Genomic DNA, 20,700 nt, shown 5'->3' on the forward strand with positions numbered 1-20,700 from the left:
GTCCGCTGCCGCCTCCTCTTGTTGTCCCTCCTTCTTTCACCCCCATGTGGGGCCAGTGCTCTAAGGCCAGGCCTTTCAGATCCTGCCCAGGGTTTGGGGTCGTTTTGCGGTATTTCTGTGCCTTCCCTTTTTCAGCTCTCCTGCTGTGGCGGCAGGTTCTCAAGGCCTGAGGGGGTAGGCTCTGGGCCTGGGACTTGGAATCCCACCCCTCACCCTGTGTCATTCTGGCGACCCCTGACCTGTTTATAAGGCATCGCTTTGGATGTCAAGCTGCCTGGTTTGGAGAGGGCCTTGGGGGCAAGTGGAGCCAAGTGAGCTGCCCAGAATGTCTAAAATGCTGGGGTCAGAGACTAAGCCGGCATCACTGGCACCCTGTGGGCGTCCAGCTGTACGTACAGCCTGCGGTGAGTCAGGGCTCACCAATGTGGCCTCCTGCAATGCAGGGGCGGTCCCACAGCTGCATGGGCTGGCACCCCTGCGAAGGGCTCTTCAGCCTCCAGCTCTGAGCCTCGGCAAACCAGGCATTTGGAATCCCCGGCTCTGGTTTCCTTGCCTGGAGAGCTCACGTGGGCAAGGCCCACAGCCTACCCATTGTCTCCTGACCAGGCCTCACTGGGGCATTCAGTCAAAACAAGGGTGTGCTGGCTCTCTGTTGCCTGCTTCTGCTCTACACCCGCACCCTGGAGATGAGCAGATGTGGCCCCGCCCTCAGGAAGCTTCATGCGGTTGGCGAGTCAGGTTCACACAAATGAATCTCCAACAAGGCACGGTGCTCGGTGCCCACAGACCTTAGAGCTGTGGGTTTGGAGGAGGGTGCCTCACGTCTGCCAGGGAGGCTCAGAGAGGTGCTAGATTTCAGCTGGGCCTTCTGCCCGAGTGGGATTTTGCTCTGCCAGGAAGGGCCTCGTGGCTAAGGGAACCGCAGCAGCCAGGGCCTGCAGACATAGGTGACCGGGAAGTGTGGCAGGACCCAGCCGGGGAGTGGAGAAGGGTAGAAGGGTTGATGGGCCAGGCAGTGGGAGGAAGGAAAGGTGCAGCACAGTTTGCTATCTGCGATTTAGGAAGCTACTGGGTGGCAGGTGGAGGAAGGAAGGAGATGAGGCAGAGAGGCCATGGAGGATATTGGGCTGGGCTCTGGTGAGGGGTGACATAACCTGGTTGAGGGGTGAGTAGACATTAAGGTTTTGAGGTCACACACCTGGGTGATGGCAGTAAGTGGGAGTCGAAAGCCCTGGGACCCAAGTGAGATGGGGCAGGCCCGTGGAAAGCTCCTGGGCAGGGTGCCCGACCTCCACCGCTGCAGCGGTCTCTTGTGTAAGTCCCTGCCCCTTCCACACCTGGCCCAGTCGGCCTCTGTAAGGCCTCGGTGGGAGGGAGGCGCGTCCTGTGGCTTCCCACCTGTTCCCGAAGCAGCACTTTGCCTCGGGTTGGAGGGGCTCATTCCAGGAGGGGGCGTGGCTGAGGCAGCAGGTTACCTGGGGTCTGTGCTGGAGGCTGGTCCAGGGAAAAGAGATAGAAGAACCCTGGCATGTGGCACTCTCCATATAGCCTCCTGACCCAGCCACTGCTTCCACCACAGCCCACCATACAGCTGTCCTGGAAGCATGGTAGACCCTGTGGGCCACCAGGGTTAGTGGGTGCAGCCTGACTTGGGTGCCAGTTTGGGGACCGTGGCCTGGGAATATCACCTGGGTAGATAGCCTCGTGGCTAGCATTTCAGGATTCTGGTTCCGTCTCTTCACTGTCCTGCTGTGTGATCTTGGGCTTTTCATAACCTCTCTGAGTCTCCATTTCCTCATCTGCAGAGGAGTGTTAAAATACCTGCCTTCATAGGTAGGCTGGCAAGGGATAAATTAAGTGGCATAGGTGAGGCATTCACCCCAGCCCCTGGCCCTCAACAGATATTTCACAGCAACAATAAAAAAGGGTGGAAAAGACACTCATGCTAATGAGGTGTGCTGAGCGGTTAGGCTGAGTCCTGGTGATCCAGGCCAGAGGATGAACGTATAGGTCAGAGTGGCCCCTCTGGTCCTGGGTCACTCTAGGGTACCTGCATCCCCATTCAGAGTTGGGTCACATCCTGACACCTGGATGTGTCAGGGATGCTTAGTCCCCACCTACTCGGGGAGCTGGCAGAGATCCCAGAAGCTTCAGGGAACCCCAGACCTCTGAGAGTTCATGGCTGTCTGTGGGACCTGAGGCCACAGGGTCCACGCTGCTGATGCCGTAGGGGAGACTGCAGAGGAGGTGGCAGGAGTTGAGGCACTTCTCTCACTCAGGTCACTCATACTTTTTTGCTTCTAACCAACAAATATTGTGCCACTCTGCTGGGCACGGGGGCACTATGGGGACCAAGGAGCCCCGCCCTCAGACCCTCTCAGTGGAGGGTGTCAGGGGAGCCTGGACGAGAGGCCCCATCCGGTCCTAAGGGAGCCTAGGAATCCAAGCTTTCTGCTCCCAGGCTGCCTCCCCCCCCCCCCCCCCCCCGCCCCCAGCAGTGGCCAGCGTGGGGCCCTGCATATTGTGGTTCAGGGAAGGAAGGGATGGGCTGTCGGCTGAGCTGTTTGAGTGTCCCATCCCCTTTTTCTCCCTCCCCAGCTCAGCCCAGCGGGAGCCAGACCCGCTTCTCTGTGAACGTGGGGAGGAAGGGAGATTATTTCAGGCTCTGACAGGCAGGCAGGCAGTGAGTGACCCTCTGAGAGGTGGCCACCTGCCTGATCCCTGACAGCTGCCCACCCCCTAAGCCACTGCCAGCTCCCGAGCCACGCCCCTTCCAGGCCTCAGCTGGCCACGGGGAGGCTGGTTCCCAGACAGGCCTCACCTGGTCTGGCTATAGGTCCAGGAAGTAACAGGAAAGGGCACCGTCAAGGCGAGATCATGGCGATTGCTGCAGACACATTCATATCGGAGGTTGCTGGAGCATATGTATCCTAGAGATTGGCAGGTAGGTAGGTTAATGTATGCATATCAGTCAGCCTGTATCCTGGAGTTCCAGGTGGGAAGAGGTGCAAGGTCTGAGCCAGTGGTTCTTATGGGCAGGAGGAAGGATATTCTGTTCTCCATCCCTGAGGGTCTTGGTGGAGGTCGGGGGAGGAAAGAGGGAGCACATGGCAGGAAGTGGGCAGACCCTGGCAGTCTCCAAGATGGCCCTCTCCTTTCTGGGGAGCCTTGGTGTAGGGGAGGGGAATGGAGCTGGGAGGCCCTCGAGAACCTCACTTGATCCTGCCCATCTCTGACCCGTGGACAGGCCCTAGTAGCTGGGCTGCTGTCACTGTGGCCATGGGTCTGTCCTGTCTGCCAGCCTGGCCCTCCAGTCCACCTCCTGCCCCACCCTTTGCTGCTGTCACCTTCACTGCTATGTTTGGGGTTTAAGCAACCTGCCCGCTGCCCTTGGGGGAGCCTGGCTGAGGCAGGTGGGGCGGCTGGTTCAGTACCTGGCCAAGGCCTGGGAGGGGTGCTTGCCCTTGCCCGGGCATGGAGTGGGTGGGGGAACTGGTTGCGCTTGGGTTCTGCCTTCAGTAGCTAGACTGCCACTGAAGGTCCTTCTCCCGGGCCACTGAGAGTCAGCCTGGTCTCCGGGTCTGCAGGGGCTGAGGCTGGCAGAGCTTCTGAGTGGGGGGTGGGGGGTGGAGGGAGGAGGGGGCACCGAGGTCACATGGAGCCTGGAAAGGTGTGAGGGAGTGGAATTTCCCAGGTGTGACCCCTCACCAAGGGTAGTGGGAATGTGGGTTGGGCTGGCATTTCCTGAGGGCTCAGGCCATGCCCTACCAGGTACCCTTCGATGATTTTCTTCAGATGGAGTCAGACCTTTGCTCCGCTGCGGGTTAACGATGTGGGCAACCCTGGGAGGGCAGCAGAGCTGCCTTTGGAAGGGGGAGAGGCAAGGTACAGCAGGCGCAGACTTGGGGCTTGTCCTCTTGGATCTGAATCAAGGCTTCCCCGCTGCCAGCTGTGCTGGGCGAGCCTCTGGGTCTCTGAGAATCCCTGCCTCAGGGTGGCTGTTTCTCGGGGCTAAATAAGAAGGACAAGGCCTGTCCGCAGCCCTCGTAGGTGCCTAGCACTCCTGGAACCCGCCCCTGCCTCTGAGGGCCGGTGCCTCTGGACTTTGTACTTCCCTCTGGCCTTGCCCTCTGTAGGCCGCCTGGGCATGTGAGGAGGCGCAGCGCAGGGCGAAGCCATCCCTAGCCTGGGCCTGTTCCTCAGGCTCCCCAGTGGCTGTGGCTTGTTGGCACAGGCCTGGAGCTGGTCTGCCTGAGTTCGAATCCTGACTCCATCGCTGCCTGGCTGTGTGACCTCTGCTGAATAGCTTTGCTCTCTGGGTCTCAGAAACAGCGTTGGTAACAGTGTCTACTTCACAGTGCTGTTTATTTTATTTTATTTTTATATGTTTTTATTGATTTCAGAGACAAAGGGAGAGGGAGAGATGGAAACATCAATGATGAGAATCATGGATCGGCTGCCTCCTGGACGCCCCCTACTAGGGATCGAGCCCACAACCCAGGCATGTGCCCTTGACTAGAATTGAACCTGGGACCCTTCAGTCTGTAGGCCAATGCTCTATCCACTGAGCAATACTGGCTAGGGCAACACAGTGCTGTTTATTTTTTTTTTTAAATGTATTTCTTTATTGATTTCAGAGAGGAAGAGAGAAGGAGAGAGAGATAGAAACATCAACGATGAGAGAGAATCATTGATCGGCTGCCTCCTGCATACCTCCTACTGGGGATCGAGCCCGCAACCCAGGCATGTGCCCTTGGCCAGAATCGAACCTGGGACCCTTCAGTCCGCAGGCTGACGCTCTATCCACTGAGCCAGTCCAGCTAGGGCAACACAGTGCTGTTTAGATAAGGAGCTGATGCGTGGAAGACAGCAACTGGGCGGGTGGTGAGCACCTTGTCAGGTACACCTGGTGTTAGGATTATGCTTGGGGGTGAACAATGCCCTGGAAGACTTCTAGGTGGGAGTTCCCAGAAAGCACCTGGATCCCACTCTGGAGATGGGCATCCTGCTGACTCCGCTCCCCTCAGCCTGAAGTACAGGTCCTCTCCTCCGGCCCAGGGGTTGGCGTTGCCCAGGTCCTTCCTGACTAGTGCCCAGGGAGGTGGGACCTGCGGGGCTTGGTGTGTTGGCCTGTAGGACTCAGGAGGGTAAGTGAGTCCACAGCTCAGCCTCCAGCCATGGGCAGGTGCGGCTGCTCTGTTCCGCTGGGGGCACCGGGCAAGTGAAGGGGCCTGCTCCTGCTCTTCCTACCTGGGGCAGCTCTGGGCCGGGCCGGCTAGCCAGGGAGGAGTCAGGCAGCCCTCTGGGCCTGCGAATGGCAGGCAGTGAGGTTATGCAGGTGTGGGCCTGGGCCTGGGCCTGGGTTTGGTCTGAGCCAGAGGACATCATTTTCCTTCCTGGTTCTTGGGAGATAATCGATCTTGTCCAGTTTCCAGCACAGTGAGGTCTCTAGGGAGCCTCTCTTCATTCTCGCCTCTCAGGGTCCTGTGAGGCCTCTCCAGAAGGGGCAGTGGGGCCAGCTGGGACCCGGAAGCTTTAGGTTTCAGGCAGGACCCCCTTGCCCCATCTCACATACTAGGACTCGGGGGGCCTCACAGCCCAGAGGAGAGCCTCTGCTAGTCTTGCTTTCAGGGCACATTCCGAATGGGCCTACCTTCACCCAAAGTGCTGGTTCCCACTACCCTGTATCCCTCTCCCTGGTGTGCTCCTTGCTGGTGCTAGTTGTGGCCCAGCTCTTCTTCTGGGAACAGGTACCCAGAGAAATGACTGCGACAGGGAGGAAGGGAGCAGGCAGGTGGGATTGGCAAGCCCAGGCTCCCTCAATGGGTGGGGTTTCTCTCCATCAGGACATTCCCACCTTCTGAGCCCTTTACTACCTCTGTGGCCATACCCCTGGAGGCGGGCCTGGCTTGCCTGGGAGCCCAGGGAGTCCCCCTGCTCTGAGACCAGCCCTGCCACTTCCCAGCTTGTCTTAGGGCCTGTCTCACCTCCTTGCTGGTGCCGGTTCAGCTTCCTCCCAGACCCAGCTCAGTCTGGGGCTCCTTAGCAGGAGGTGAGCTTGCTGAATAGCATCTGAGTCCCTGGCCAGGGCAGGGGAGGGGCAGCAAGTGTCCTCGCTGGTGGAATTGAGGGGATGCTCAGGCAGGAAGGGAGCACCTGTGCCCCAGACACCTCCAGGATTTCAGTAGCCTCGTCTCCTTACCGGCTGCTTTACTGACCTGTGAGAGGAGTTCCTCCTTTTTCTTTTCTTTTTTGAAGAAATATTTTTATTGATTTCAGAGAGGAAGAGAGAGGGAGAGATAGAGACATCAATGATGAGAGAGAATCATTGATCAGCTGCCTCCTGCACACCCCCTACTGGGGATCGAGCCCAGGCATGTGCCCTTGACCAGAATCGAACCTGGGACCCTTCAGTCCGCAGGTCGACGCTCCATCCACTGAGCCACACCAGCTGGGACCCTCACAGGCATCTGGGATCAGAGGAGGGACTGCTGGGCGGGAGCAATAGAAGGCTTTGAGGAGGAGAGTTGAGCTAAAGGGTGAGCAGCAGTCTCTCAGGAGAAGGGACTCTGGAGTAGGACGAGGAAGGACATTTCAGGCAGAGGAAGTCGCTTACGCGGAGGCAGGAAGCACGGGAGGGCACGGCATGTTTAGGGAGTTGCAGATGCTAGGGCTGTGTGGGCCTGTGCGGGGGTGGGTGCGAGAGGAGGCTGGCAGGCGAGCTGGGCCCCAGCCTGGGTTTGTCCCTCCTGCTACTCAGACATGCAGTGGGCACCTGCCCAACTGGGTTCTGGGCCCTGAGGGCACCTCGGGATGCAGAAATGGTGCCAGTGAGTGTGCGGGCAATTCTGGGCATGTTGTGTGGGCCACTGAGATGGCCTTGCACGCCGGCTAGGGTTTCATCCTGGAGGGGAATGGGGAACCGTGAGCGTCTAGCTGAGCGGATTGTCACAGACGCTCTGGTGCCTTTGGGGACCGAGGAGGATGCTGAGCTGCTGAAGTGATCCCAGGAAATACCTAGGTCCCAAACCCAGGCGGTCCAGGGGTTGCGAGAGATGAAGTGACCTCCTGTCCACATGTCCATGTAACTTACATTGGATCTTTCTTTTGTCCCGCTAGGCTGCTAGGGTCAGGGATGGGAAGGTGGGCTTTGCAGCAGGCACTGACCCTGCCGAACCTCCAGTCTTTCGGGCCTGCCTCGTCTTAGGGTGTGAAGTGGGGCCGTGGCACCATCTAGAGACAAGAGCTGGAACTGCAGAGATCTCCGGCACCCCTGCCTGGCTGGGTGGGAGGAGCCTCAGGCCCAGAGAAGTGACTGTGCTGCTACGCAGACTTGATGTGAGGAAGAGTTTACAGCAAAATGTTGGCGTGGGAGATGGGGTGCCACTGAGCCACCCTAAGGCTCCTTGAGAGGGTGTTTGAACCTGAAGGATGGGCAGGGAGGGGGTACATGTTCAGAGGTTTGGGTGGATGGGCATTCTAGGCCAAGGGTCACTTACTTGGCCTGTGTCCTACCGACAGCAATTATGGCGCATTTGCTGAGTGCTGGCCCAGCCTAGGGCCTCATGCAAAGTGTTTAATAGGACAGTTCTGTGCGTAGAGATCAAGGGAGTGGGCTCCAGGAAACCAAGGAACTTGTCTGGAATCACATGACTCAGGACTCACGCCCAGGCCTGCCTCTTTCCAGAGGTGTGGTCCTGACCACTGTCCCATGTTTCCTGCCACTAAAGGCCTGAGCCAGGCCTAATGCCCTAGGATTCAAGGGGCAGCAAGGGACCAGAGCCACAGGGAGCTGGAGTGACCCCCAGGGACTGCATAGAGGTGAGAGCCTGGAGTCGGTGCCCAAGTGAGCCGCCAAGGGCAGGCTGGGGTGGCCAGAGCAGAAAGGCAGAGCAGAGCTGAGGGACCCCAGGGGCTTGTGGACAGGGCTTAGAAAGGCCAGAAGGAGGGCAGAGGTGAGAACAGGTGACAGGGACTTCACGGTGCTGAGGAGGTGGGCTGGGGAGAGGAGCAAGTGGAGGTGGAGTTTAAATTTAGGGGTCAGTGGGCCCTGTGCATCCGGGGACCAAGGAAAACCTGGATTGAGAGCACGCAGTCTGTGGTTAGTCTCTCTGATTCAGAAACATATATACCTCTGGGGGCTCGGCCCGAGGGCTGGTACAGACTCAGGTGGCAGGAGGAGAAGCCAGTGCTGGGCCTTGCAGGCCTGGAGTCAGGCCTGGGAAGTGTCAGGGACTCACACAGGCACCCACCTGGCTGGGGTTGGTGGGAGGCAGGAGGGGAGCAGAGTGGGATGCTGGTCCTGGGGGCCCAGAGAGACTTGGAGGGGGACCAGCCATCTCTGGCCTAGCCAGGAAGGGGCAGGGCCTTGGATGGGGCGTGGGCTGAGAGGAGGCCTGGGGGCCTGAGGGAACGGGGCAGGGGCTCTCCCACAGTCTCATCAGCAACCTGTGGTTCAATGTGCTCTTGCTGCCTGCCACCCCCTACAGCCAGCACGGGGCCTGGCGTGCTTCTGGAGGAATGACTGAAGGGGTGGTGAGTCCTGCAGCGGATGCCACAGGCCGGGGCCATGAACGGGTCCCAGCAGAAAAGCAGTGCTCTCTGTCCTGGTGCCTGGGGCTGCATGGTCTCTTGGAGCTGGTGGTTCCGCCAGGCCTGAGCTGGCACAGAACCCAGGTCTGAGGACCTCCTTCCTTTGCTCAACACAGACACCCCTGCTCTCCCTCCCCAGGTGCCCCCCGAGAAGTGCCGCTGTGCAGTGGGCAGCATTCTGAGTGAAGGCGAGGAGTCACCCTCCTCCGAGCTCCTCCAGCTCTACCAGAAATTTGGCTTCAAGGTGTTCTCCTTCCCGGCACCCAGCCATGTGGTGACAGCCACCTTCCCCTACACCACCGCCCTGTCCATCTGGCTGGCTACCCGCCGCGTCCATCCTGCTCTGGATGCCTACATCAAGGTGAGACAGGCCTGGAGTGTGTGTGTCGGGGCGGTGGGTGCAGCCAGGGAGGACTTGGCAGCTGGGAGGAAAGGGAGTGCTGGGAGGGCAGCACCCTGGGGTCCTGTGGGGTAGGTGCCTGTGGAACAGGAAGATGGGCAGAGGCTGCTGGCATCTCTTCTCGATGCCCAAGACCTTGTGGGCACTGGAGTGTCTAGTAGGAGCATAGGGAGCTCATGCAGAAACCTGGTCTGGTCAGTTCAGCTATGGCTTGGACCAGAGGTGTCCTCAGTTCAGCCCCCACTCCAGACGCAGAAGTATGGACAGGCCCACCTGACCCCATCGTGCTGGAGGCCTGCGGAGCAAGGGGCCTGAGGCTCCCAGCGGCTGGCAGGCCCAGGGGCCCTGGGTTGGCTCTGGCCCTGCCTCTCATGGGATCATGTCCCTTTTTGCTGAGCCCAGAACTGGGCCTCGTCTCCTTCAGCTCCTGATCTGCTTGTTGGCAACGCTGGCGAGCGTCTGAGAGGAGGAAGCCAGAGAGCCAGCACCAGGAGATCTGAGAGATTTCTTTAACTTTCCCTGTAGCACATCCTTCTTTCTCTAAAACATTCTGTGAACTCGGGTGCTAGGGCAGTGACCCCAGTTTGGGCCTGGAAGCCATTGCTTAGTCATCCATCCAGCTTGTATGTATGGAATGTCTGTGTGTTAGGTGCTGTGCTGGACATGATGGGAGATGCTGTGCATGAAATAGGCATTTACAGAGAGGTGTGGAGACAGTAATAAGTAATAAATGTCAGACAGTGGGATGCACAGAATAGGAAAGAAGAGGGTGAGAAAGGCATGGGACCATTGGACTGAGTGGTCAGGGACAGCCTCTCGGAGGAGTCACCTTGGACACAGTTCTAGAGGAGCCCTTGGAGCGGGAGAAGGGAGCTGTGCACCCAGGGAGGGAGGAGGGGGCTCTGAGCCCAGGGAGGGAGGAGGCAGCACACAGGTTTCCTTTGGGAGCTGGGCTGGCAGCCGAGAGGCTGGGGAGGATGGGCTTGCCTGGTGGGGTGGGCTGGAGGCTGAGAGTCAGGGTGAGGCAGGAGCTGGGGGCCTGGCTGGTGGGGAGGGCAGAAAGGGAGACATCAGTGCCCAAGGCCCTAGCACAGTGATGGCGAACCTATGACACGCGTGTCAGAGGTGACACGCGAACTCATTTTTTTGGTTGATTTTTCTTTGTTAAATGGCATTTAAGTATATAAAATAAATATCAAAAATATAAGTCTTTGTTTTACTATGGTTGCAAAAATTTCTATATGTGACACGGCAGCAGAGTTAAGTTAGGGTTTTTCAAAATGCTGGCACGCTGAGCTCAAAAGATTCGCCATCACTGCCCTAGCATGTCTCCTGGGTGGGGCCTCACCAGGCCTCCAGTTCTGTCTGTGTCATCCTCCACCTCAAGGGCCAGTCTGCAGCCCACCTCTGGGAAGAGGCTTTCTGGGTCCAGAGCTCAGAACAGGCTGCGTGGCATGTGGCGTGGTGGCGAGCAACTCCGCCACCAAAGCCTTTTCCTGGTTTGGGGTTTATTTTTAGACGCCTTTGTCCAAATTTCCCGGCCCCTGACAGCTTCACAGGTTGCCTGGTTTTGACGTCACCTCTTTGATGAAAGCTCTTCCTCCTCCCTCCTCCGATGCCGCCCCCTCTTCCCCCTGTGGGAGCCTGTCAGCTGTGCTCTGGGTTTGGTTCTCCTGGAGTGGGGCTGGAGCAGGGGGGCGGGCAGTACCATCCTCTTTCCTGCCTGGGACGGGGAGGCCGGGGGAGAGGGGGAGAGGAGGCTTCTCCAGTGATGTCTGAGGCATCTGGGTCTGGCTACCAGCTGGGAGAGATGCCAGGCTGCCCACAGGGAGGTGTGGCCCAGGTGCTGTGCTGGGTTCTGGAGGCCTGACCTGGTGTCTTGGGGAACACAGCCAGGTGGCAGATGAGGAAGGGGCTGGCTCTGCTTTTGGTCTCAGCCCGCAGTGGACAGGGTGGTCCTGTGTCTCTCAGCCCCGGAGACAGAAGAGAATAGAAGGCTCCCTCCCACGCCTGCCCGCATCCCGCTGCTCTGGGACCAGGGAAAGGAGGCTGCTAATGAGACTCTGGCTCTTCTGACTCTCAACCCTGACAGCTGGCTGCCTTTAAGCGTGTGCGCACGAGTGAGTGTGTGTGTGTGTGTGTGTGTGAGAGAGAGAGAGAGAGAGGAAGAGAGGAGAGAGAGAGAGAGAGAGGAGAGAGCGCGCGCACATGCGCACGCCCTTCTTGTTCTCCGCCTCTCTGACTTCTCTCTGGATCTAAAGCTGGGTCGTGGAGGTGCTTCACGTGGAATGGCAGGAGCTTCTGTTTCAGGAGGAGGCAGGGTGGCGGGGAAGGTCTCAGAAGCCCTGGCTGTCGCAGGGGGGTGAGCCTGGGGCAGGACTGGTCCCGTGGGACAGCGAGGGCCCTGGGGGTCACTGTGAGGAGCCCAGAGAGAATCATTCGTCAGGTCTCGGGGGTTCTGGGAGGATGGCTGGATCGCAGCTTTGTGGTCCGTGTGGCAGCCCTGGCTCTCCAGCCGCCTTCCCCAGCCCGGCAGCCCGGCAGGCTAAGCTGGAGGGGCTGGAGGGGCTGGAGAGGCTGGGGCGCAGCCTTTCCTCCTGGAAACCACTGGGGCCTCGGCTGAGCGCTGTGGGCAGCGTGACTGCCAGTCTGTGAAAGATACCCAGCTTTGTCAGGCTGCTCATCCACTGAAGGCTGGGGAGGTGCCCTCCCGGGCGGGGGAGAGCACTCCCTGACAGTGGGAGGGGATCTCTTAGCTGTAAGAGGGGCTGGGTCTCCTTGGAATTGCAAGGCCACAGAGGAAATGCTGCCCAGGTGTCAGCCCAGACACTGGAAAAGGCCCCCAGGTTCACCGCAGGTTGGAACCGTCTTCATGAGAAGGTCAGGCACGTGGAGCAGACAGGACGAGCGGCCTGGACCCGTGTGGGAGTGTGTGGGAGAGGTCCCTGAGCTCTGGCCTGGCTCAGGCCATTGTCCGAGGGGAGGCTGGTTGGCCGGGAAGTCGGCAGGCCCTGGAGGTCAGACACTGGCTCTTTCTCCGTAGAATCGGAGAGGAACTGGAGAGTGCAATAAGCCGGCCGACAGACCTCCTTTGCATATTAGGTTTTCAGTTGAGCAATAAGCCACTTACCCAACACCTCCAACATGCTACCAACTTTGCTCAGCTCTTTATATGCCTTGTCCTAGTTTAGCATGCACCCAGCAAGATGCTCAGTAACTGCTGTTAAATGAATAACAAAAGAGGGACAGCTGGGTTGATGGGCTGTCCTGCCACGGCTTGAAAGTGGGCAGGGACCCCAGACCACAGTTCTCAGCCTGCTCTGGGGAGCCTAGAGGCTGTGCTGAGGTGCCCCTCGGCTGGACCCAGGAGGAGGGAGTAGCTCTGCCCCTGGGTATTCAGGCCAGATGACCTTGGGAGCTTCTGTTTGGAGGGTAAGTGACTGCACTGGGGTGTCAAGAGGGCTTCCCTTATTCAAAATAAAACATGGAGCCCTTCCACATTAGCTCAGCAAAGGTGGCAGATGTGGAGAGAGGTGACCCCAAAGCTTACTCCCATTGGGACTTCCTCACCTGGATGCCCACTGCCAGGGCCGTGCTGCTCCCCACGGGGTTCTGGCCCGTGGTCTGGGAGGCAGTGGGAGCCAGGAGCAAAGGGCAGGCACCACAAAGGGAGGCGTGGCAGCGGACACGACCCAGAGAGCAGCTGCTGCAGGTGCCTTGTGGGCCTCATGTCCCACCCTGAGGGAGGCGGAGGCAGCTCTGTTCCCAGGCTCCCTCACTGCAGCTCCAGGGCCAGCTCCTCTGCCAGTGCTGCCACCTGCCCAGCCCAGAGAGGAGGGCACTCGGCAGCGCCAGGACCTGGGGCCCAGTGACGAGCCCCGACTCTTTCTCCCCAGAGCCCCCAGCCACAGGCTTAGCCCTGCCTCACAGGAGTGGATGGGGAAGGGCAGTGGCTTCCAGGGAACAGCAAAGCAGCTTTGGGGGTAGGGGTGGCATTGGGGCTGAGCCTTGAAGGACAGGTAGCGTTCTCCAGCTGGAAGGCAGGTCGGGCAGAGGCGCTGACATGGGATGGCTTGTGCACCCGCTGTGGCTTGAGTCGGGAGGAGCAAGAGTCTGGGCCCAGGAGGTGAGGCTGGGTGGCGCCTGGGCGTCTGAGCAGATGAGCCTCAGGAACAGGACTGACACGGGAAGGTGGGGAGGAGAAGCCAGAGGCCACAGCCTCGCTCTGAACGAGGGTAAGAAGTTAGCTGAGAGGAGCAGACTCTCTACTCCCGGACACCCCCACACCAGGAGGAGACCCCCTGCCCTGTCCCTGGACGTTGAGATGTGCGGGGACCCACAGGAGGCCAGGCCTCTCTGCTCTGTCAGCCTAGGCCTGGAGCTTGCTCTCCAGCCTCTCTGGCTTCGCCCCTCCCCACTCCCCTACCCCAGGACAGAAAGCACAAAGCCAGCCTTTGCTGGGGCGGGCGTGGGAGCTACCACTCTCAAAATACCAGCTCGGGTATGTGCGCTTGGCAGCCCTGCAGGACCCTGGGGGCTGAGGCTCGTCTGGGTGTGCTGTGGGCTGGGCAGTTACCAATCCCAGGCAGCCTCTCCCGGCAGATGGCCTTAGGAAAAAGCCTGCGCTCGTCTCCAGAAGGCTCGGGATTCCGGGGGGGGGGGGGTTGGGCTGGCCTCGAGAGCCGAGCAGCTCTGCCCTTCAGAGAGCCCTCGGGTCAGGAGAGCCCGCTGTCTGCTGAGGGTCATGAGGACCTCCTGGCGAGGGCTCCCGAGGGGCCAGTGGTCAGAGGTGCCGCCTGAGATGAGACTTCAGGGCCGCCTCCTCCCCACCGCCAGTCCTCCCCCTCCGCGCCTCCCCTCCTCTCCATCCCACTCACCCACCTGTCCTTGCTCTCTGGCACTTTCTGGTTCCTCTGGCTCCCAGGTGCTTGGCTTCACGGCTCCATCTGCCCATCTGCACCGAACAGCCTTCCTGCTGCTGGGTAATCAGTCAGCAGCGTTCTGTGGGCTTGTCTGGGCGGGGCGGGCCCAGGTCCTTGACTGCACAGGCCCGCCCCGAGCAGCTGTCAGCTGGGGGGGGGGGGGGGGGGGGGCTGTGGGCCTGCCCTGGCTCCCCTCGCACCTTTGGAAGAGAGAGTGGTGGGGTCCCAGGACTGTGCCCCCAGCTCCCTATGGGGCTCTCCCCCACATGCTCCCCGGCCCTCTGGTCCTGCTCCACACAGGCCCAGGGAAGCCAGAGCAGGGCTGAGATGCGGGGCCTGGGGATGGCTTCCCAGCCACCCAGGCTCTGGGGTGCTTAAGGGCTGGAGTCCCCTGTGCCTACTCAGCGAATCACCCTCCCCTGCTCTTCGGTGCCTCAGCCCACCCTGGTCTCTATCGCCCCTGAGGCCCTCCTCGTGGCCCTGGGTGCAGGAATATGAGCAGAGGTGTAAATTGCATGGCACGCTGCCGGCTCTGAGGTGAAAATGAAAAGTCTCAGGCAGTGGCAGCAGTAGGCACAGCGAGCGCCCCACTCCCTCACGCTCCCCTTTCTCAGTCTTCCCAGGCTCCAGGTCGCCGGGGTCTAGCGCGTCCCAAGCGCCTTCAGCTCTTACTTCCATTGTATTTTTCGTCTGGCTAATGCACAGGAAAGGCTGTGCTTTTGTGAACTTAGTGGCCTTAATGTTTGTGGTCGTGTCTCCATTGATTCTTCTGGGGTTTTTCAAGTATACAGTTGCCTTATCTGTAAGTAATGGTATTTTACTCATCTTTCCCAACTCCTCACTTCTTTTGAGATCCTTTGTTTCGATCTCTTTATCTTACAGTTGGGGGATTGATCCAGAGAGAAGCCACCCATCTGTCAGGAGCTAGGCCAAGGCTCAGGCTCCTGCTACCGTCTGGTCTCGACCCCTTCCTGCCCTCTCTGCCCTCCCTGGCAGCCGGTGGCACTCCTGTCTCCTTTGCTTGTCATTTTCAGAGCCTTGGGCCCTCCTGCTGCAGAGGGGAGGGAGCTCTCCCTGCTGTCATGGCCGGCCCCACGTACAGGTTGAGGTTCTTGGCCAGAGGCTGCTGGGAGGCCCGGTGGGGATGAGAGGGAGTCAGGGAGGGGGAAGTTGACAGAAGTTCCCGGCAGAATAATAACAACGTGCCACCTTCCAGCAGCAGCCCTGCTACGCCTCCCCCCTCCCCCCTCGCTTTGCATCACTTTGCATGTGCGATACAGACCAGCTGCCTAAGGGGCCTCCAGGGCCGGAGTCCCCACTTGCAGGGACCGCTGCGTGCAGGCGGGTGCACGTTGGTGTCTGTGTAATTAAAAATGAGCATGCCTCACTTCACCCAGTGCGGAGATGCCACCACCTCAGGTGCGATGCAGCAGCTGTGCGCTGGCTGTGTGGCTGCCCAGCCTGGTGTGGAGGGGCGGTAGGACTGGGCAGCTCAGGATGAACAGGGAGGGCCAGGGCCCTCACCCCGTTGAGGCCAGTGGTCAGGGGCTGTGGTTGTCTGGAGCCGGAAGAAGCTGACCTCATCCCCTCCTGGGTCTAGAGCTCATGTAGGAGATGTGTGACCCAGTCCTGGGCCTGCACCCAATGTCTCGTCCTTTGGGGGATTTGAGGTCACTTAGCTCTGAGCAGACTTAGCTTCTAGGTTGCCTGGGGGTGGCATCTACCCTCACCTACCCCCACCCTAGCTGAAGTAGACCATCAGATGAGGGTAATTCAGGTAGTTCTCTCTCCCCTCCACCCTCCCTCCCCTAATTCCGTAGGAACTTCAGGGGAGGCACAGTGGGGCCTGTGGGAAACCTTGGCCAGCACGCCAGGTTAGCCCTTTGCAGGAGCCCTGCGCTGCGTGGGCTGAATGCTTGCCCCCAACTCGGACGTGAGCTCCTCCTGAGGCAAGGAAGTGTGGTGTGTCCCCAAAGCAGCTGGGCAGTGGCACTGTGGTGGCCTGGGTGCCCTGCTCCTTCCCTGTCTGCCAGCGCTCCTGGTGAGGGAGCCGGTGTGAGTGCAGGGGTGGCGGGTGGGAAGTGAGGTCTCCCGGAAACCCCCCTCTGTCCCAGGCCTCCCTTTGTCTCTGCTTGTGGGAAGTCCAGGAGGGAAGGAACCTTGGAGGTGAGTCTCAGGGACCAGAGCGCCTGCCTGCGTCATGTCCAGGAGCTCCTGCTGGCGCCTGGGCCTGATTGGCTGACTGTTCTCTGTCAGCTGGGGCGCACCCTGCCAGCCTGCATCTCTCCCACCTTGGAGGGCCCCATGGGCCCCTTTGACTGTGTGTGGGAGTGGGTTGCCCTGGGTGGTGGCCTCATCAGATGTCCCAGTGACGCGTCCTCAAGCCTCTGGCTATCTGGCTGTGGGCAGGGGTGCCCGGGCCGGGAGGACTTCAGGCCCCTTCCCCAGCAGTACCAGCCAACGTGGCCCTGACCTCGTGTCCTTGGCTCTTGGCAGTCTGCTCTCCCAGGGCTCCCAGGGGCTGGCTGAGGGGGAGGCAGCTGCCCTTCCTTCCTTCACTGGTTTCCTATAGTCACCAGCTCGTGGACATGCTGCCTGGGCCACAGCTCCTGCTGAGCAGCGAGGACCTGAGAGCGGCCCCTCTTCCCTCAGAGGCCAGGAGGGAAAGGCCTGGTCCCCTGCCTGATCACTTAGGGACGGGGCCTGTGGCTAGTCCTGTCCTGCACCCTCCATCCCCAGCCACCACTGGACTCACTGCTGCTCAGTGGACAGAGAGGCTGCGGGGTCATTGCTAAGCCCGACCCTTGCCTGTGGGCCTGGGCTGGAAGTTTGTGCCTTTGCCTTCCTCAAGCCCCTGCGTCTGAATTTTGACAGGCCCAGCATGTGCTAAAATGACTTGGGGCTGAGCTGTCAATGAGGTTTCAATGAGCTTCGCACCTTCTGCCAACAGGGAGTGCCAGGGGTCTCCAGGTGGTGGCTGTGCTTGGGTATGAGGCTGCCCCTCCAGAGGCCTGGGGCAGGCTTGGGCAGTTGGTGCTTCCTGCACAGGATGCTGTGAGGAGGGAGGGCTGGGCAGGGAAGGAGGGGCTGTGCAGCTAGGCCACAGTTTTCTCTCCCTCCTCTGTCTCCCTTGTTCGTCTGTTCTCCCCAATGGCTTTGAGATGAAGGCGACGGCAAGGATGGAGGATGCAGTTTCCATGGCAACAGGGCTGTCCACAGCCAGGCAACTTCAGAGCACGGCTCTCTGGCGGAGGCAGATGCGCAGAGCAGCCACAGAGCTGCCTCCTGCCTGCCAATGAGGGGGCTGGCAGAGCAGGTGGCAAAGGTGGCTGCCTGGCGCTGCCCACCCTGGTGCCCAGCTTAGAAAGGAGGGTAGGAAGAGCACTCTTCCCTCTTAACATCCCCGTTACTTCCTGAAGGGATGCTAAGTAGGCTCGAGTGTAGGCAGGGGTAGGGCTCCACTATCCTTGGAGTTTCTGGGTGAGCACAGGCTCTGGTTCCAGGGGCATCCCCAAAAGCCAGCTGTCTACAGCCCCTTAGAGACGGGCCACCAGGTGATTGATGGCCACTAAGGCATTTCCCTGTGGACCCTTTGAAGGCCCAGAGCATGGGGCTGCTGGTGAAGGCCGTGACCTGATTGGGTCCGGGGGTCCTTTTCCCTTTGCTTCCCTATGGCTACCAGGAAGGGACCGGGACCTTCTTCAGGAGCCACCCTGGCCTTGGTGACGGCCCATTTCACCGAGAGGGGCTCAGGTTTGGCAGATGCCCCCCAAGTGCTGGTATTGGAAGGGTCCCAAAGCCTGGTCGCTCCTGCTGCCTGAAGTGCCCTTGCTCAGCCTCCTCCTGGGGGGCCAGGGCAGTGAGTGTGTGGGCGGGTGGAGAAGTGAGGCAGCCATCCGTGTACTCAGAGATGGGAGGAGCTCGGGGCATGGCCCGTGAGATGGCCCGGAGAGCACCCAGGTTGGCAGAAAAGATTGGCTCAAACTATTAAAAATAATGACTTTCCTTCACTGACCCTGGAGGAGTCAGGGCTCAGCTGTCCCACTCTGCGTCTGAGCAGGGGACACAGGACACAGGCCTCCCGGCACTTTCAGCCTCACTCCCCCCCTCTCTCCCCTCTTCATGTGCTTTAATTGGAGGGGGCTCCTCAGCCTGGGCTCGGCCAGCAGGCGGACAAGTGGAGTCCTGGAGTGGCTTCTGCCCGCCGGCCGCCGGGTCTCTCATTACTGCTGAGTGGAAGGCTCATTTCAGAGCTCGTGGTGAGAGCCGGCAGGCGCTATAAATAGCCATGTTGTGAAGGCTGGTGGGGAGCAGTGGCAGGGCAGGAGCCTCCGGTCATCTCAGTGGTGATGGTGCTCCATCGCAGGGAGGGGCGGGCTCTGGAGCAGATGCACTTGGCCCTGTCCTGGTTTCCCGCCTCGGGGCACTCGGGCATCTGTCTGTGCCCCTTCCACCCACACCGAGGGACGGACGGGGAGCCTAGGGCCTGGGTCCAGGCAGAGGGAAGGGGAGTGCCCGTCTCAGAACATGGGTCCCACTGGGGAGCTGGAGTAATGTCCCGTGTTAGATCTACTTGTCCTGCCTGCCCCTTCAGCCTAGGGTCTGGCTCCTCCCCCTCGGCTAAAACTCTGAGCCTGGGAGCAGGAAGGTCTGGGAGCCACCACAGCTACAGTCTCGGGCTGGCATGGACCTGGACTTGCAGGGCAGCGGGACTGGAAGAGGGGCTTAGGCTCAGCTGGCCTGGAGCCCTGTCCGGGATTTGTCAGTAACACGTCTGTAAGGACAGGGCACTGGCCTCTCCTGGTCTCTTTGGTCAGTCACTATTGTCCAGGGTGGGGAGGAGGTCAGGGCAGGGGGTCCTGGGAGAGACAGTCTGGCAAGTCAGAGCTTGGCTTGGCTGGGGTGCCGCAGGCCATGGTTCGTGGGCCCCTGTGTGGCAGTGTGAGGCGCGAGGCTGCGTGGCTGCGAGACCAGGGTTTCTGGTACGGCCTCTGGTCCCAGCCCTGCACTCAGGATTCAGTGACAGGCTCCTGGGCTCTCTGAGCACTTGTCCAGGGTATTGTCCCAAGGACTCCTGGGTCCTTGGACCACTGCCCCCCGAGTGTGGGGTTGGGAACTTGAGGGAGATTGGGGCCCGAGGCAGAGCAGCCACTCAGGAACAAGAGGCCGTGCCGGGCTCATTCCTCCTCTGTCCCTCTCTGGCAGGAGCGGAAGCTGTGTGCCCACCCTCGGCTGGAGATCTACCAGCAAGACCAGATCTACTTCATGTGCCCGCTGGCCCGGCAGGGAGACTTCTATGTGCCTGAGGTGAAGGAGACAGAGCGGAAAGGCCGCGGGCCTGCAGAGGCCAGTGATGCCCAGATGGATGGCACAGGTACAAGGGCAGGGGAGCGAGGTGGGCCTGCCTGGAGCCCTACTCTGGGCACGTGGGCTGCCTGTGGGTGTCCAGGTGAGGCTTGGCCGAGGTGGAAGAAGACCTGCCCACCCGGGACCCACAGGCAGAATTGGCTGTTCCCAGACACGTGGGGCCATGTAGGTGTAGAGTCATCCATGTTACTCCTGGCAACACAGATACAAGATTCTGTCTGATTCCCTTCCGGTGCAACAGGAGTGCCCTTGGAAGCAGCTCACGGACAGCTGGATGCGCGTTTGAGGGGCTGAGGTGCTCAGGAAAGGCGCCATTGGGGGCCTGGGTGGGGCTCACCAGGAAATAAGGTTGGCACTGGATCTGGAAGGTAAACGGACAGGTGTTCTCCTGCCCCCAGTATACCCGCCCAGAGCCGGCCGCTTTCTCCCTGCCGAGGAGCAGCCAGAAAGCGTGCAGAGGGGCCAGGGGATCGGTACCCAGCCCCTCCCAGCAGAGCCAGCCCTCAGACCCAGGTCCAGGCCAGAGGATGTGTGCCGGTCCTCAGCCCACCCTCCTGCCATGACCTCTTATGACCGTGAACTGTCCCAAGGGTGAGGAGACCTGCTGGGAACATCCCAAGTGGTCCCAGGGCTCTGACCCTTGGTCATGAATATGGAGCCTTGTGTGGGTCTGGAGGTCCAGCCCCTGTGGGAGTGGTGCAGGCGGGAGGAGTGGCTGTCCCTTTTCATACCATTTAGGACACTCCCTCTGTCGGTCCCTCAGCAGCCAAGGTCACCTGGAGAGGCCTGAGCTTTGGGGGTGGGGTGTGGGAGGCAGTCCACTCCCTAGGGGCTGCGTCCAGCACAGTTAGCTTCATCTGCCGCTTAATTACCTCCATGGGGCACTCCCACCCTCCTGTGGTGCTGGCAGACGCTCCATGCCCTCACTATGGGCACAGGAAGTGGCCCAAGGTCAGCGGGCCCAGGCAGTCCCCAGGCAGGAAGGGGCAGTGCCTTGACCTTCCTTTGACCCCCCTCTGCTGCCTCTCCCCCTTTTTTTGACCCACCTACCCAACCTCCCTCCCAAACACCACCTACCAGGAACCGCTTGGCACCCACTACAGCTGGCTGCAGCCAGCGCTCCCACGCCCCTAGCGCCTGGGCCCGTCCTCCCACCAGCCTGCCCGCCCACTCCCTGGTGTGGAGGCCGAGGGGTCTGCTCCCCTCTGACAGGGTCTGCCCTGACGCCAGGTGCAGGCCACTTGCATAGCAGTGCATGTTGGGAGCCTGGCTGCCCAAGGCTTGGCCTGTCCCGCCTGCCTCCCTGCTGGGCCCCTCTTGGGCTGGGAGGTGAGGAGTGATTAGCTGCCTGTGCCTGTGATTACATTGATGTATTATTCAGCTCCAGGGAGGCGATGCGTATTTGATCGCCTTGCGCTG

General features: G+C 60.3%; 1 protein-coding gene across 3 annotated transcripts in view; it reads left to right on the forward strand.

Moving 5' to 3' along the window:
* Positions 1-20,700, forward strand: part of LOC138992506 (testis-expressed protein 264-like) — an 84,302-nt gene that overhangs the window by 61,363 nt on the left and 2,239 nt on the right. For all 3 annotated transcript variants that reach the window (XM_070391359.1, XM_070391360.1, XM_070391361.1), the window contains 2 exons: positions 8,732-8,953; positions 19,120-19,288. In XM_070391359.1, the coding sequence (XP_070247460.1) occupies positions 8,732-8,953; positions 19,120-19,288 (391 nt within the window). The remainder of the gene's footprint in view (positions 1-8,731; positions 8,954-19,119; positions 19,289-20,700) is intronic.

This window comes from Myotis yumanensis, unplaced genomic scaffold (assembly GCF_028538775.1).
Source record: "Myotis yumanensis isolate MYYU_CA2020_CCGP unplaced genomic scaffold, mMyoYum1.0.hap1 SCAF_14, whole genome shotgun sequence".
Taxonomy (NCBI): Eukaryota; Metazoa; Chordata; class Mammalia; order Chiroptera; family Vespertilionidae; genus Myotis; species Myotis yumanensis.